We start from the raw sequence: 17,632 nt of genomic DNA on the forward strand, positions 1-17,632 counted from the left end.
AGGTGGCGGCGGGCGGGGCGAGCGCGGCACCGCCCCCGGGCCCTATTGGCGGGGGAGGTGGGGGCCGCGCCGCGCCGCCCCCCGCACACAAGTGCGAGTGCCCGGCGGCGGAGGAGCCGTGGGGCTGCGGCGGAGGAGCCGTGGGGCTGCGGCGGGGCCATGCAGAGCTGCGGGCGCTGGTGGGGGCGGCTGGCGGCCCGCGGGGCGCCGCACCTGCGGGTGGCGGCGGCGCAGCGGCGCTGGGGCGGGGGGGAGGCGGCGCGGTGCATCGAGCAGCTCCTGCCGCGGCACGATGACTTCTCCCACCGGCACATCGGGCCGCGGGAGCAGGAGAAGCGGGAGATGCTGCGGACCGTCGGGGTGCAGGTAGGCGCCGTGCGGGGCGGGGGCGGCGCGGCCGGACCCTCCCGGCGCGGGCTGTGCCGGCCCGCGGGAGCTAACCACGGCGTGCGGGCGCTTCTTGCAGAGCGTCGAGGAGCTGATGGACAAAACCATCCCGGCCAGCATCCGCCTCCGGAGGCCGCTGAGGATGGATGACCACGTCTGTAAGTGAGCGCATGGCCCCTTCCGGCCGCCAGCGCCTGTGGGGGGTGGGGGAGACTTGGGGTGCGCACCCCCTGCCCCTGATGTCCCCGTTGACACGTGTAGCGATCTGATCTTACCACTCAAGTATTAAGTGCAGGGTAAGACTTAGATAAGCATAGCAGCACCATCACCGACACTTCATTCTTCTCCGACCAACTCGGTAGAGTAGTTTGGCTGCTGTGTTTATTGCTCTCCTCTTGGAAATCGGTAGGAAAATATGTGTAGCAGGCAGGGGCTGCTCGAAAACCCGGTTTGGAGCTCAAGTGCTCCATTGACTTCACTTCGTCCCGAGAGCCTGATAGGGAGGGAAAAGTATGGCTAAAAATTGTCCCCTTAGTGTGGACCGTAGCTTCAAATGGTCTTTTGTTGGTTCTTAAGAATCTGCAAGATTTCTTTGTTATTCCTCCCCCCGTTCCTTCCCCCACACTCCCCCAAAATAACCTGCATATTTTAATAACCTGAAAAACCTGTGTCTCTGTATTATGGATACACAGATTTTTATGGCCAGATTTCTAAATCTGTCTGATTGAGGGTTAAGCTGCAGGAATACAAAACATCTTAGTCAGCTATCATGGCATTACAGGAATTCAGCAAATTGCTGTAGAAAACCTGACGTGATTTCATGAGGTTTTAGATATTAATGTTTTTAAGAGTTTGCAAGCACAGTACAAAAGTTCTTCCAGCATAACCGCATTTTTGAGCGATATCTGTGAACATCATGCTGGAAGTCCTGTAAGTGAAAGAAACACTTTAAAATCCCCAATGCTAAACAATTACACTAGAACTAACAAAGCTCAATGGCCATTCAGATGTGGGAGCCAGTTACGTCAGTATTAAATTCATTTTTGTGTCAAGATCCTTTGCGTGGTTTGAGAAAACCTGATTCCTCTTGCTGGCATTTTCTCATTGCTCATCTGTGTGCTGTAATTTGAGTGTAAACTTCAGGCCTGCAGCTCCGGTGAGGTTCCTGGCCAGTTCAATCTGGTTACTCTGAGATGACATCACGCGTGAGAGGCAGCACCACAATGAACAGCCGGGAAAACTAGACCCTGAAAAGATAGATTCTAGCCATGAGGGATACAACAGGGACTGATAGTATCTACTTCTAAAATGTTTTATTAGTACAGTGGTATTACAGTTTTTGGTAACTTTCTATCTTATTAAAATGGGAAGAGGCTGAGTAGAGAAACGGAATTTAACAACCTTCTTCTGTCTATATAACTGCTGGAAGTATTGTTTGGCATAATTTCCTATGGTTAATGTGTTTTAATCAAGGTACTGCCTTACTGACAAGTGATTTTCACTGACCTCAAAGAAAATAACTTTCTAGGATATTATATTTTTAGGTCAGTAGAAGGGGTTAAATGCACTTAGTCACTAAAAATTATGTCTTAGGAGCCTTCCTATTTTTTTTAACTACTATCTTTTTATTAATTAATAAGATACTCTTATGAAATTTTACTTCACCGAAACACACATGAAAATGATCCAGGATAGTGGGCATTAAAATACATATATGTTATTGAAAACTAAACTGGTGATGTCAACCTAAGTCACAATCTTGATGCAGTGCTCAAATGCTGATTTTCATAGTAATTTTGAGTGGATGTCTCCTACATAGCCGTACATTAATTGATGTCCTGTTGTAGGCAAGTTCTCACTGTACAACAGGACCTCATTAGCTAACAGTGTGTTTCGTTCATTGGCATTTTGCTCCACTTGCTATGCTGTTCTTGTTCCCTTAGAGTAAACTTTGAAAGAATGTGACTGTGATGCAGTGTCTCACATTGCGCAGCATGCAACAGTGAGTTTTCAAAAGAGATGCTTGCATGAGGTACAGAAAACCTTTTTCTGTACACTACTGTGTTTTTCTTCCGCAGCCAGTGTGCTGAACTATATTTTGTAATTTAGTGTGTAGTTGTTTGTCACTAGTTTTCCCCTGCATTGGTAGCAGAAAAATCCACAGCTTTTAAAAGAAAAGTTAAAAGCCTCAGCTTAAAATTGTGCAATGTCGCATTGAACATCCTGTGCCCAGGACACTGTAATCTGAGTGATGCTTCCTCTTTAATGTACCGTTAGAGAGAACACTTCCAGTCACCAGGGTGGTATTTCTTTTGTGAGTATGGGGCGTTATTTCTCTATCATATACCTTTTACTAAAGGGAAATAGCAAAATTGGGAAGTGTTGTGAAAACTATTCTATTTTAATTTAAACATTTGTTTTTATTTAAATGAATGCTCCCACTGTCCCTCTAACTCACACATGGAATGAGAGAACAGGACAAGGCAATGCAAAACATGTCATTCAATGAACTTCAGCATTTATAGAATTTATAATACAGCAATTTCCACTTGTCTTTATAACTCAAAAATGTAATCATAGTGACTCCACAGATTGGAGTGCAGCTGAACAAATGAGCTGTGGTGGAGCTACTCCTTTGTAGTAACAAACAGCTGAGCTTATGTTGAAGCCTCATTCAAGTCAGTCCTTACAGATAGAACTAGACATGCAGTTCAAGAAAACCACACACTCACCATAAAAAGCATGTGTGGATATCATAGGCCTCTGCAATTATGTTTGGGTGTTTTGGAAAACTGTCGTAGCTGTAGACCTCATCTCAGGTGTGTACATTTGACGTATATGTGTATCTTCAAGTTTTGACTGGGTGTTTGTCACTAGGAAAAATTGCATTATGGATCATTCCATTGATAATCTAACAAATTATCTAAAAGAACGGAAATGAATCAAATGTGTGTATGCAATAGCAGTAAAAAAAAAAAGTCTCCTGTGGATGCAGCTTGTGTTAAAGAGATGGTTTATATGGCATTGCATATTCCATTGATGATAAATAAAACCTCTGATTACAGCAGAAGTACACTCTTTTTGTACCTTTGTTGTCTTTCCTAGACATTTTAGCACAGTCCTACTCTTCCGTGGAAGAATCAAGTTTCATTACTTCCCTGAATGACATTACATATATATGGAGAGAAAGTCTTTAATGTTACTTAACCGGACATTTCCTGAGGGTAGGAGGGCTCTGCAGAGGGATCTGGACAGGCTGGATCAATGAGCCAAGGCCAGTGGTGTGAGGTTCTACAAGGCCCCGTGCCAGGTCCTGCCCGTGGGTCACAACAACCCCAAGCAGTGCCACAGGCTGGGGCAGAGTGGCTGCAAAGCTGCCCATAGGAAAAGGACCTGGGGGTGCTGGTGCCAGCAGCTGAACATGAGCCAGGGTGTGCCCAGGTGGTCAAGAAGGCCAATGGCATCCTGGCCTGTACCAGCAACAGTGTGGCCAGCAGGACCAGGGCAGGGATTGTCCCCCTCTACTCAGCACTGGTGAGGCCACACTCGAATCGTGTGTTGTTTTGGTTCCCTCACTCCAAGAAAGACACTGAGGTGCTGGAGGGTGTCCAGAGAAAGGCTACAAAGCTGATGAAGAACACCAGTCCTATGAGGAGCAGCTGAGGGAGTTGAGGTTGTTTAAGCTGGAGAAAAGGAGGCTCAGGGGAACCTTATCACTCTCTACAGCTGTCTGAAAGGAAGGTGTAGCCAGGTGGGGGTTGGGCTCTTCTCCCAGGCAACAAGTGACAGGACAAGAGGAAATGGCCTCATGCTGTGCCAGGGGAGGTTCAGGTTGGACATCAGTAAGAATTTCTTCACTGAAAGGGTGGTCAGGCATTGGAATGGACTGTGCAGGGAGAAACACCATTCCTGAAGGTGTTTGAGAAACAGCTGGACATGACACTTAGTGCCATGGTTTACTTGACAACTAAAGGTGGTAATCAGTCAGAGATTGGAGTTGATGATCTTGGAGGTCTTTTTCAATCTAAATGATTCTGTGATCTGTTTTTTTTAAGTCTGAATGAAGTAGCCATTCTGGTAAATGCTAAGTTTTGCTGGTACAAATGCATCTATACTCTAAATGCTTTTTCAATAATTATTAGTGTTATTTGTATTGGCAGATTTTTTTCTTGTATTGCTATGGTCAGTGATGGAGGAGAGAAGGTATGTAGCTAAGAGGTTTCTGAAATGAAATCCTTTCTTTGGTATGAAACATGACAGAACTAGCTATTTCCATTTTCTGACCAAAAAAAAAAAAAAAAAAAAAGCCATTTAAAAAGTGTCTCTTGACATGAGCCTGCTGACTGTGTTGTAAAATCACCTGAACATGCCACTGAACGCCAGTAGGGGTGAAACAGCAAAATGTCTGATTTCAGCTAACAGTAGTTTTCAGTCCTGTACCTCAACTGATTCTGGAAAAGGGTTTTTTTTTTTTTTTACAGTCAGATTTTTCTTTAGATACAGTTAAGGAAAAATGTCATTTTGGCATGTGACTTCTGTTCAGTCAATATTTACAACAAGGCTAGACATCCGTTTGATACTTAATTGGGATAAGCTGTTATTACAGAGCTTTTTTCCCAGGGTTACAGTAAGTAAACTTGAACAATCAGCTTTTCTTTAGGTATTGAAGGTGCTTTAGAACATATGTAGTGATTGACCCGTTTGAAGTAAAATAATATACTGTCTTATATAAGAGTAATCCTCTTTATTTTATCCCTACAAACCTGCTGTCTGTGTCAGTCGTAGTTACCCCTGCAATGCTGCCATGGTATGTCTGTCTTTCTCTGTAATGGGTAGGTCTTGTGCATATGTTTGTATTTCTGCTTTTTAGTTCAGGATTTGAATTTTTTAAAAGTTTGAATTAAAAACTTTTATGAACTCCACCACAATTTTCCCCCAAACATTCCCACGTACATTCTCAAATTTTAGAATTTATACACATTAGTTCCTAAAATCAAGAATGCGATTGGGTCTCCAGTCTAAATATTATAGAAGCAATACTGTTCAGAAGCAGTTACATTGTAATAAAGACTATTTGTGTCTCCAAATTTAACAGCTCTTTATGCAGTGAATCTTCTTTAATTGGATTTTATATTTAAAATGCCAGTTACAAATTAATTCTGGATGAGTTTATAATCACCTCCTGATGTCAGTCATATTTTTAGAGATGATTTAGTAATTTCAGATTCTCTGCTGCTGGAGTCCACGCAGCATGATTCAGATGCCTGTGGCAGGGGTAATAGTTACCCTCCAGAGTGTTGCCACGTGTAGTGCACAATCTGCATTACCACTCATGGCACTTTGCTCCTCATGCACCTTCAGGCTGCTGCTCTTTTTTCCACAGGCAGTAGCCCTTGTGGGTAGAACAGGGAAAGGCATCTTGTCACTCAGCCTACCCATGCTTTTGGCTCCTGGCAGCATCCTCAGGTTGCGTGTGGTGCCCAGGCTGGCTGGGTGAGCACAGGTAGCCTGAGTGAAGGAGGGGGAGGGGGCAGGGCAACAGATGCTCTTGGCTTTCTGCCTGTATCTTGAAGTTATGGACACAGCACCTGGAACATGCACATTCCTTGTGCTGTCCTACAGCATTATTACTATGTGTCTAACAGTGCTTCAGAACTAGTTTGCTTCAATATAATCTGGTTTTTGGGTTTTTTTTTAAGAGATCGCATGAATTATTAAAGTAAGAGAAGTAAATTAATCCCCCTTTTGTCAGCTGTTCTAAGGATCTTGCTTCCTTGATCTCAGAGGCTAGATTTTCTTTTTAAGATCTGATATAAAGTAAATAAAAATACATCAGACAAATAGTAACCTTCTTTTTATATTGCATGGTTCAAGTTGTGTAACTTGAACTTCTCCTTTTGTATTTTCTCCCCTCTCTTTCTCTAGCAGGTATCTCACAAGTTCAAGGGAACCCTACTGTGCTAACCACAAAAACACTAGGAAAAATAAGTGTATCATTTTATGATCTGAATTTGGTCCCTCTTACTATTTTTGTGATATATTCTGCCTTTGCTACTTGTGGATGTAGCAATCTGGAAGTGTCCTTGCATAACTGCTCAGACCCTCAGTAAGTTTTCTCCAGTTATAAGGTAGGAGTACAGCAAAAGCAGTGGACCTTATTCTGAGTACTGTCATTGATCATAATTTCTAATTAGTTGATAAGGGAAATAAAGATCAACTGCAGTGATTAGCTGGCAATTTTTTTTTTTTGCTGAACAAGGTTCTTAAAGAATTTTTATTGTATACCCAATAAAATGAGCTCATGATAAAGGCATTTCAATCACTTTGTCGTAGAACACTGGAAACAAACAGCTGAATGTGCGGGTGGCCAGAGTCCAACCATTACTTAAATATAGTAAATTTTTCTTTCTATTTCCCCATTTTGCATATTGCTTCTTAATCTCATTGCTGGGAGAGCAAAAAAAAAAAAAATTAGTAACACAACCAAGAAATATCTCAAGCTGTGATTTTTGAACTATGTAATTAAAATTTTTAGAACTCCTGTATGTTTTAATTTTAAAGGAATGAATAATTATTTAGAATAATACATTTCTGCTACATATGCTCCAAGTTATATACTTTATACAGCAGAAAAAATCTGTTATTTTCTGAGTTTGGTGACAGTCTTGTGGACAAAAATGGAAACTTAGCAACTTTTTTATGAATTTGAAAATAGATTTTTAAGCATATGTAATATCACTCTTGTGGTTCACATTCATCTGCCTTTGTATTAGCATTAGTTATTTACAAAATGATCAATAAAGAGGTAGACCCCTTTCATAAATAACATTATGGGAATACACTGTTGAAACCTAGGCTTGATGGAGTGGGAAATAAGGCTATTGACAGAGACACAGAGTCCTGTTCAGGCATTGCTGTTAAGAGCCTGGCTGCATCTCCTTTGTCCCCTCCTGTTGTTGCTGGGGGTACTGGTAAGAATGGTATGTTTCACTGCCTTGCTGTCTGGTCTTTGGACTGCAGCATCTGTGTTAATTTCTCTCACCGTTACCTACATCAGTCTTATTTGAATTCAGAACCCCATCAGTGTAAACCAAACACTGAATTAATGGAATCTACACGGATTTATGTTTGGTCATAGGTAAGCCAGCCTAATAGATAAATCAGGAGCTATTGACTTCCCTTTTTCAGGGGCGCAGTTACTTATGAGCTATCTTCCTAAAGACATACTGTGATGAAGTACTTCAAGGCAGTAGAAGGCAAAGGATCTTTATCCCAGGTGTCTTTAAAGAGGCATGTCAAATGTGGGAGATGTACATTTGAGTTGTACTGCTGCCATTGCCCTCATAGTGACCAAAGGGTAGGGTCAGTAAGGTGAAGCTGGAGTGGAAGGAGTATGCCCCTCCAGCATTTTGCCATCCTGGTTAAAATTAGCTGTGTAACTGTCTTCACAGGTACCTCATTAAAATGTGGTCATTTAAAATATATTCAGTCTTAGAACCTATCAGTGTAGGTATTCTAGATGGGAGTATAGTTCTGCTCTTAAGCATAATCACTTTCTAAGCTGCTTGCAGTCTCACTAGGCTTTTGGCTTTGTGCCTTCGATTGGTTTGGAAGCAGGTTTATTTCAGAGATCCCCAGCACAAGCTAAGTGCCTGCATGTAGTTGTTGTTAGCTACACTTGCTGAGAAATAACTCTAGAAGAAAAGCTCAGCAGGGCGAACAAAGGAAATGTTATCTGTCACGTTGTATTGAGTATTTGAGGCATGTGTTTACTGCAGAAAGTGCACTCGGTGCATTTTTGTGTGTGACATTGAGCTAGCGAGCAAGTTAAATGATAGCCAACTTCTGCCTTCAACTGCAGCTTGGAATTAAGCAAGGAAATTCATTACCATTTCCAAGAAATCACTGATGTTTGATTATGCAAGAGTACAAGCCTCTGTCTGAAATTGCAACCAAATTGTGTTTCATCAAACTTTTGGTTTGCAAGTGGTAGAGGAAGGTCTCTACAATGTTAAAGCTCACTTAAACAAGCAAGTGCATCTGTCTTATTAGAAACTCTGTGGGAAGAGTACTGGGGAGTGGAGTTTTTCACTACACTTTTTTGCCCTGGACATTGCTGTGTTCAAGCCTAGTAAGCATATAACAAGTCTCCAGAAAAAAAAAAAAAAAAGCAGTTTCCTAAAACTAAGAAATCAGTCTTCATATGTTAGATCTAATGGTAACCCTGAGTAAAGGCAGAGAAGAAAGGAACTTTGAAATGAGAACTGAACATCAGTAAAAAAAAAAAAAAACAAACCAACTCTGTGAAAGGTGTAATGTGACTGTGTAAGAAATTAATTGAAATCCTGAAGATTTTTGAAAAAAATTAATCTTTGTGCATGGAATGCAACAGTAGCAACTTGAGTAAAAGGAAAAAAACAAAATTTGAAATCAGAGCTGAAGTTCTAATATCCTTGTTTGTGATTGCGCTAGAAATTAATTCAAAACCTAGATAATTATTTGCCACCACATTCCAGAGAATTAACTGTTCTGACTTGATCTCTCTTGCTGGAGTAACTTACAGAGAGAAAATAGATTTTGAGATATCCAGGACCCAAGCTATTCTACTTCTGTGATTTGTAGCCTTATATTACAAAGTGTGGTCTTCAAGTTGCAGCACAGAGTGAACCTAACTTAGTATAACTGTCCTGTTACAGCAAACTCTAAAGTCAGATTTGGAGGAAGAATTAAAAAACATCTGGTTCCCTCACCTTAGGAGGATTGGTGTCCAGTTCTACCCAGGTCTGTTAGGTTGGGCAGACCTATCTTTGCACAATCTTAAGACAGTGTACTGACCATCTTGCTGCATCCTCAACTAATAATGTCTTTTTTAAATACTACCCTCAGGCAGATGTTTGTAGCATTATTTGTTGACTGCTAGGAATGGGTTGACTCAGTGTGATTTTTGCACAGCTTTCAGGACACTGAGAAGTATGTAGAAGCAAAACAAACAGTAAACTATGGTTGGGGGAGAGAGGGAGTGCAAACGCTTTCATTGTGTATGCTTCAAAATAATTCTTTTGTAATGTCTTCAAACTAGATTGGCAGACTTATTTAAAAGTTAATCACATTTGGAATTTCTTCATCTAGAAATACTCTTATTAACACCTTTTTTTTTTAATAAACTCGTGAAGCATGCTAAAATTGAATTAAAAGAACTGTTCTGTTTTATCAGCAGTTTAGGGAAAATGTGAGAAAATACAGTTCTATAATACTAAGAAATTACTCCTGGGTGCTTGCTGTAAAAACAGTTTGTGAAAACATGACTCTGTTAGAAACACTAAATGACAGCTGTGGATGGCAATGGCTTCAACCAGTGTAGATTCTGCGAGATTCAGCTAATACAAAGTGCCTCCTGAGGTATGTTTTAATGGCATGTGCAAGATGGGTTGAATGTACATAGTGTTACCACAAGAAGGGCACCTTCTGCCTACAGCTGGTTCTTTCACTATTCTTTCCACATGCTTTGGAACCCTTTTGTTATTCAGGTGTTGCATTTTCCAGAATTCTGGCAGAATTTAAACTTTCTCAGAATATTTTACCACTTTATCTTTGCTATTTTTGGCTTGCACTTTATTCTGCTACTGTTTATACTTGCACCACCAATGTTTGGGGGTTTTTTTACACTGGGATAGAAGACATTTCAGTTAAAAACTGTTATTGTTACATGTAGCTGTAGCATTCTGACAAAATTTCTTTCCAATTAGGTGAAAATGAAATCCTTGAAACTCTGTACAATATTGCAAGCAAGAACAAGGTATGGCGGTCCTATATAGGCATGGGTTATTACAACTGCTCAGTGCCTCAGCCCATCGCACGCAACTTGCTGGAGAATGCAGGATGGTAATGTACCACATTTTATTGTTAAATGTATATGTATAAGTACACATTTGAAGTTTGTCCCACAAACCTTTTTTTTTTTTTTTTTACTAAGGCTTTAATATATTTGGTAATGATGTGTATCCTACTGTGTAGGGACTGTGTTCATGCTTAAGCTAGAAATTTACTTTCTGTAAAATGTGCCACTGATTCTGTGACTTCTATTTACAGCTCCTATGTATTATGAACTAATACAAGATTACATGTTTGCTTTAAGGAAGTATACAGACTTACCTCCTAAATGAAAGTAATTCTTTCCTAACTTCTGCCTAAATTAAAAACAGTTCCCTCCTCCACTGGTGTATGCTATTTGGGTGGAGGTAGTTAAATACTGTGCAATACAATGATCATGATTTTCTGATGAGGAAGTAAGAAATTTTGAAAATTCTAAAGGCTATTCTCTTAGTATCTCTTTCCCCTTTTTTTTTTTTTTAAACCAGAGACCTTAAAGAGTTTGAATGTTTATCCATAAAGTGAGTTCCTGTCTTGTCTGATGAAATAATTCTCTGGTGAAGAGCAGTGATATTAAACTATCATAATAAGATAATACATTTATGAAAAGGCTGAGAATATTGTACTTGGTTCTGATGATCCAGCTGACTTCAGTTTCTAAAGAACTGTAACTCAGAAATGTTGCAACAGGAAAAGCTAAATTTCATGTTGAGTCTCAGTTTCCAACAGACTGAATGTCACTGGTACCTGGCATTTTCTCATTTAGTTTACAAGTTCCCCTGTCACTAGTAAGATCCTCCTTTTATACTGTATTAAAATGGCAACTGTCATCTTTATTATTGGGTAATTTTTATTTGGTAAAATAGGCATTTAAAAATTTTATATAATAAAAAAGCCCAAAGATCAAAAAAAACCACAATCAACCAAAGGATCATATTACTCAGTGCAAAAAGTCGTTGTTACTTATATGTTACGTATTTTTTATACTTTGGGTTGCCATAAATGGGCCTACGTATCTGTAGACCACTAAGTCTTATTTATTTTTAGATTTGTTGGCTCTGTTTGCATCACTGGTGGAAAAGTTGCATTGTTTGGAGTCAAAGAAGAGATGAAGTATACCTATGCAAAGTTTTATTTGGCCTTATCCTCATTCACTTTTTGCAACATATGCAATCTAAATATTCAGTACAGTACCAGGAAACAAATGATCAGTTGATAGAGGCAAAAATAAGAACAGTTAGAAAGTAAGTGGAACAAAATGAACTGCAGCTTATCACTATATAACTTTTCAATCCTGAGAAGTTATGTAGAGTTAATGAAACAACTGAGAGTTCATCCAGAAATCTCATCTTGCACTGTCCAGTGAAGTCAAACTAGATGGCTAAAAGCTAAACTATTAGGTGGCTAAAGTGAAGGCTAAAATGTTTGTTGGAGGGAAAGTATGTGTGTGTGTGCATGTGTGCTAAAACAACTACACAAGCTTTATGGAAGCTGTTTAAGACTTCTCCTTACATCTGCTGAGTGTGTAACACTTCCCATGCTGACACACTTCACATTGCAGCTCCAAGGGACATGCTGCAAGCTCAGGCTTATTGCTTCAGATCTTTTCTGTCTCCCTTACACAACTTGTTTCTCTTTGCTTGGCATTTGTTAGAGCAACTAAAAGTCTTCAAAGTTCAACTTATTTGATTCCTTTGCCCTCAGACATTAAATATGTAAGAATACACACCTGTACCAAGGAAGCCTACAGTCTTCACATCTCTAGTGTAAATTATTAAACTTGTTAGGTAGTGACACTCAAAATATAATGAAAGCATTACATTCTGAAAATACCTACATACTCTGCAATAATTACTTTTAGAGAGTCTGTTTTTAAATGAGTTTAAAAAGTTAGTTACCATGTAGTATAGATTCAGGCAGAACACGGAATACAGACTAAAGCCAGATATTTTATTTGGAGAAACTGTGGAGAAGTAGAATAAATTAAAATATATAGATGCTTAGAAAATACCAAAAAACCCTTTTGAAAGAAGTGTTTAACTAAGTGTTCTTAAGTTATAATAGGTGTCTTTACTTGTAGAACTTTTAAGCTTCATACACTGTAGCTTAAAGTACTGCTTGTAGCAGTACTGGAATTCAAGATTTCTTGGTTGATTTTTTTCCTGTCTTTCTGAAATTGATTTGGTTTAGTTCAACTGTGTTCACCACTCAAAACTATAACATCAAAATCAAAGGCCTTCATTAATTCTGTTTTGTAATATAGTGGACTTTCCCAATTATGTGCATAGGATTTCTCTAATGCATTTCAATTAATCTCAATGTTTTAATTCTTGTTAGTCTAATTCTAGTTCCTTCCTCAAGTTAAAATACAAAAAACAGCCCTTAAATTAAAGAAAATGAGAAAGCACGATTGTAAACTGTAGGTACAGAGGAGTTTCTTCTACTAATCAAGAAAAGTCATTACTTGTGCAAAGGCATTTGGAATAATTCTTTTTATTGGTGAGAACTGAGAGGGCAGGGGGACCATACAGAAAACAAATCTTAATTCTCCCAGACTGAAAGTTTATCTGGCAAACCAAACACTGGGTTTAGCTGCTATGGAGAAAAACACCCCTACTATTGGGATTAGCAAGGTTGCATGCAGCCTGGAACATGGTCTCACTTGTGAACTATGCAGTCATATGATGATAATTAGTTTAGTTCTAGAATTGGCCAAAAATGAGAAAAAACCTACAGGTTTTGGGAAAATCATCAATATTTATGTACTCGATACATAGCTATTGCTTTCTGTTACTGTGCTGAATAGTGTATATGAGTAATTTGAGCAGATGTATAACTTAATTAGCCAGTACATACATTAGCATTATATATTACAGTTTGAGTTCACATATTAAGTATGTCCTTCTTCTTGCTCTTGCATTACCTTCAGGACTTTTTTCCTAGTTTGTCTCTCGCATTACTATTTTGTTGCTCCTCTCACCTTGCTTGATACCAGGTTCTCCAGCTTGTTTTTTAAAAATCTTTGGCTTTTACCTTCTATTGACTTTTTGAGCTCCCAAATACTTTAGTCTTTCTGGAAAGCTTATACCTTCACTTCATTTCTCAAAATTCTAAGGCTTACTACTGCCCTTTCAGGGAAGAAAACTGCTGTTTTCTTCTATCACTAGAAAACAGAGGCCACAAGTGTTCCCACTTACCACTTGTTTCTGGCTGCTACTCTAAATTCAATCTGGCGTAAAGTATGTCCTGAACTACTGTGGAATCCAGTGGCCAAATTTCCAGCAGTGAGAGGAGAGTCTGACTTCTATTTTTGCCTTTCATCCCTGGACCCATGCTGCTTTGTTTTCGGGACTGTTATAATAGAGAGTTTCCCTTTATATTCTTGTGTTTTTGAAGGAGTTCCTTATCTTGCCACTACTGTTTTGTTCGCCAAATGACAACAGATAAGACTTATATCAATCTGACTTCCCTCAACTGGAAACTGTCATTTCACAAGAAGTTGCATATTTCTGAGCTTGATTCTGTGAAATGCCAAGTGCCCTTCCTCCTAGAAGGGTGGAGACAACTTTACAAGTAAAGGGCTTCAGAAACAGTGTTGAAAAATCATGGCAACACCTAGATATGATTGAACAAAATATACTCAACAAAAATATTCAACTTCTTTAAATATTGTGACTTGATTTAATTCTTCCACACTCAGCATCTACTTACTCTGTCCCTTCTCCATAACGGCCTCACACTTCGGCTTTAAAAGTAACTTCTCTTTTCAAAATGGAGAAACAGAATTCTTGTCCTGTAAAAAGCCAAGTCAACATCAGAAGATAAAAATTAAGGCATTTAAAAATAACCGTTTTCTAACAAATTTCCATATTAATGAATTACACTTTACTATTTCTTTTTTCTCTGATATAGTTCAGTTATATATTGTCATAATTTTGTTACACATTTCTTTTCCTAGACCTAAACTCAGAACTTTTTTTTACAGGGTTACCCAGTATACCCCTTACCAGCCTGAGGTGTCCCAGGGCAGGCTGGAGAGCCTCCTAAATTACCAGACTATGGTGTGTGATATCACAGGAATGGATGTGGCTAACGCGTCTTTGCTGGATGAAGGGACAGCTGCTGCAGAAGCCATGCAGTTATGTCACAGGTACTGTGTTTAAATCTGTGGTTAAATCACAGCAGAAAGTAATTTTGGAATTTGAAGGCATCTATCCACGTGTAGGCAATGAGTTGAAGTTGAGTGTGGCCTTCTTGGTGTGAGCAGATCACTGAACAGCTAGAGTCCGTGTTGCCATGCCCCCAGAGAAGTTCCTAGTGTTGATGTAAATGTTTAACTCAGACATATAAGGCCTTCAGAAACCTAAGGACCTAAAGAGAGGACTGGAGAAATCCTAGAGGAAGGAGGACTTACCCTTGTTGGAGGGGGGTCAGGCTACAGAGCACTTAAGCAAACTGGACTTACTCAGGTCCTGATGTGCTGCTGGTGTGGCTGCTGAGGGAGCCTCCTGATACCAATCCGAGGCTGCCCTTGATTGTCTCTGAACAACCACAGTGATTGGGAGAGGTGCCTCAGCAAGGGAGCAAAGCAAATGACACTCCTGTCTCTAGGAAGAGCAGGAATGAAGATGCAGGGAACTACCAGCCAGTCAGCCTCACCTCAGTGCCTCAGCAATGATGGAACAACTGCTAGCCCTGGAAGCCATTTCCAGACATATGAAGGACAAGAGGGGATAAGGAGTCATGAGCATGAATTAACACAGGGGCAGGTCATGTTTGACCAGCCTGATGACTTTCTACAGTTGTGTGGCTGCCTTGGGAGGGGAGAGCAGTGGGTCTCCCTTAAATCTCCACAGAGAAACCAAAAATTACAGGCTGGATGAGGTGGGAGTGAGATAGATGGAAACTGTCTGAATGTTGGCCCATGGGGTGCTGGTCAGTGACATGAACTCTAGGTGGAGGACAGTTGTTATACCCCAGGGGCAACACTGGGTCCAGTTGAGGATCTGCATGATGGGGCAGACTGTATCCTCAGCAAACTTGCTGATGATCCAAAACTTGGAGGATCAGCTGATAGACCAGTGGGTCACAGAGACTTCCAGAGGGACTAGGACAGGCTGGAGAAAATGGGCTGACAGGAACCCTATGAAGGTCAACAAGGGGAAGTGTGAAGTCCTGTACCTGGGGAGAAGGAAGCCCAGGCATATGGGATACATGATGGGGTCTGGCAGGCTGGAAAGCAGCTTTGCTGGAAAGGCCTTTTTGGAGTTTGGGTGTCACCAGATTGAACACAATCAGGCAGCGTGTACTTACTTGTGGCCAATAGGCTGACAATCTCCTGGGCTGCACTGGGAGGAGTGTTGCCGGGAGGCCAGGGAGGGATCCCTCCCTCTCACCCTGGGGAGTCCCCATCCCACAGTGCTGTGCCCGCCTCTGGGCTCCCCAGTACAACAGAGACATGGACATACTGGAAAGAGTCTAGCTGCCATGCCTAGGGCACCAGCCCAGCTACTGGCACCAGCACAGATATGAGGGCCTATATTGGTTGATGTGCTGCTCCAATTGCTGGCACTGAAGTCCACTCACTCCAGTCACTTCAGCTGCTGCACTATGGAAATGTGGATCCTTCATGGTCTGACTCCAGTGGCACTCAGCCAGCCATACACACACAACACAGAATACAGAGTCTCCTTACCCATGAAAAGAATCAGAAAGTCATTTAACAAGAAGAGTGGACAGACTTCACTAGTTAGGTGCAAGTGCTTCAGCAACCAACTATTTATATGTGACTGTCCCAGTTTATCTCCTTATTCCTCTATTTCGTTGTGCTTGTTGCTTGCAGAATCACTTAGCTGTATTATTTTTCCCCTAAACATCTCATAATAAGAGATGTTTGCAATCCTCAAATGCTCTTCTCATGCATACCATGATGTCTACTTGCCAAGTGGGGAATAGCACCCAGTGTGCCTGTTTGGGTTAATTGATTAACTACAGTTCCCACCTGCCAGGTGGTCTCTTTGCTCCTCTGCACTTGTGGAGATGGGTCTCTGTTGGGCTGACTTTTTTCCCTGGGGAGCAGCAGGAACAGAGTGTTACTTGGGCTCCTCCACCAGCCATTGCCTCTCTGCAGGGGGTGCAGAGGACCTTTTATCACATACTCTAACAGACTGTGGCCCGAGTCTCTTGTGTCCATGAAAGTTGAAGATGTGCATTATCTTTTTCCATTAGTGATTAAAAGAAGCTTTAAAAAATGGTGGCGTACATCTTTCTAAGTTGCTAAAAGTGAAACTCTTACTGGTGTATCCAAATGTGCTTTCATGGATGTCTGTTGTAGGGCCATGTGAAAGGGATCTGCAAATCAAATTAAATACATGAGATGATTGAAGGTCACTGCAGAACTGTGTATCAGGAAGGTGATTACACAGCAGAGAGTGTGTAATCATAGTTTTGTGTGTGTAAAAATAGTTTTCTAAGTATTCACTAGTTCAAAGTCTCAGTATGATGTAAAATTCTGCTTACCAGAGAAAGCTAGGGAATGGTCTTACCAGAATCATAGAATGGTTTGGGTTGGAAGGGACCCTAAAGATCAGCTAGTTCTATCCCCACTGCTGTGTGCATGGACCCATCTTCTTCATCTCCCTTTACCTACTTAGATAGCTCATATTTTTTTTATCCAGGGCAACACTGAAAAATCTGTATTAAAGACCACAGTTGTATTCCTTTAAAAAAGTATGTGTGTGTGGACCCATTCCCATGGCTTTTGAAATTACCGACCTGCCTGTACTCTTTCATAATCTGTTTAAATGTATGAGTCTCATTTGAGTGTCTGAAATGATCTTTTTTAATGTAAATGTGAAAGAAATGTCATTTAATCTTACACTTAATCTGGTTATAATGTATATATAATATATATATAATATCTTCAACTGCCTTTTTACATAGGAAAACTCACTTCTAGAAAATAAGCTAATTTTATTTCCAAGGGAAACCATATATTATTGATATGTAAGCCTTCTTTTTCTTTTTTTTGACAGACACAACAAAAGGAGAAAATTCTATGTAGATGCCCGATGCCACCCTCAAACTATAGCAGTGGTCCAAACTAGAGCAAAGTAATGTTTTCCTCCATTTTTAACCATATATTTTCCCTTACGCTGAATCATTTTCCATCTGTGCCTTTTTGCCATATACCTAACATTTCTGGCCTGTGCTTTCTTTGCAAACTAAAAGCAGAAATCTGTTATCATTTGGCATCACTTCAAGTTCAAATACAACTGCAAAGAAATTAAAGCTGTTTAAAAAGAGACTAAACATATGATAAAAAGAAAATATTTAATTTTTCCTTAAATTGTTGCACAAATATATGCATTTGACT

The 17,632-nt window shown here is 40.4% G+C and overlaps 1 protein-coding gene across 1 annotated transcript in view; it reads left to right on the forward strand.

Moving 5' to 3' along the window:
* Positions 1–116: 116 nt before the first annotated feature.
* The window catches only part of GLDC (glycine decarboxylase), a 37,968-nt gene continuing 20,452 nt past the window's right edge, over positions 117–17,632 (forward strand). The window contains exons 1-5 of the mRNA XM_042013018.1: positions 117–366; positions 467–545; positions 10,134–10,269; positions 14,243–14,407; positions 17,292–17,369. Of these exons, the coding sequence (XP_041868952.1) occupies positions 160–366; positions 467–545; positions 10,134–10,269; positions 14,243–14,407; positions 17,292–17,369 (665 nt within the window). The 5' untranslated portion in view covers positions 117–159. The remainder of the gene's footprint in view (positions 367–466; positions 546–10,133; positions 10,270–14,242; positions 14,408–17,291; positions 17,370–17,632) is intronic.

This window comes from Corvus kubaryi, unplaced genomic scaffold (assembly GCF_017639235.1).
Source record: "Corvus kubaryi isolate FWS band 111438036 unplaced genomic scaffold, C.kubaryi_AGA036_p1.0 split1-37296, whole genome shotgun sequence".
NCBI lineage: Eukaryota > Metazoa > Chordata > Aves > Passeriformes > Corvidae > Corvus > Corvus kubaryi.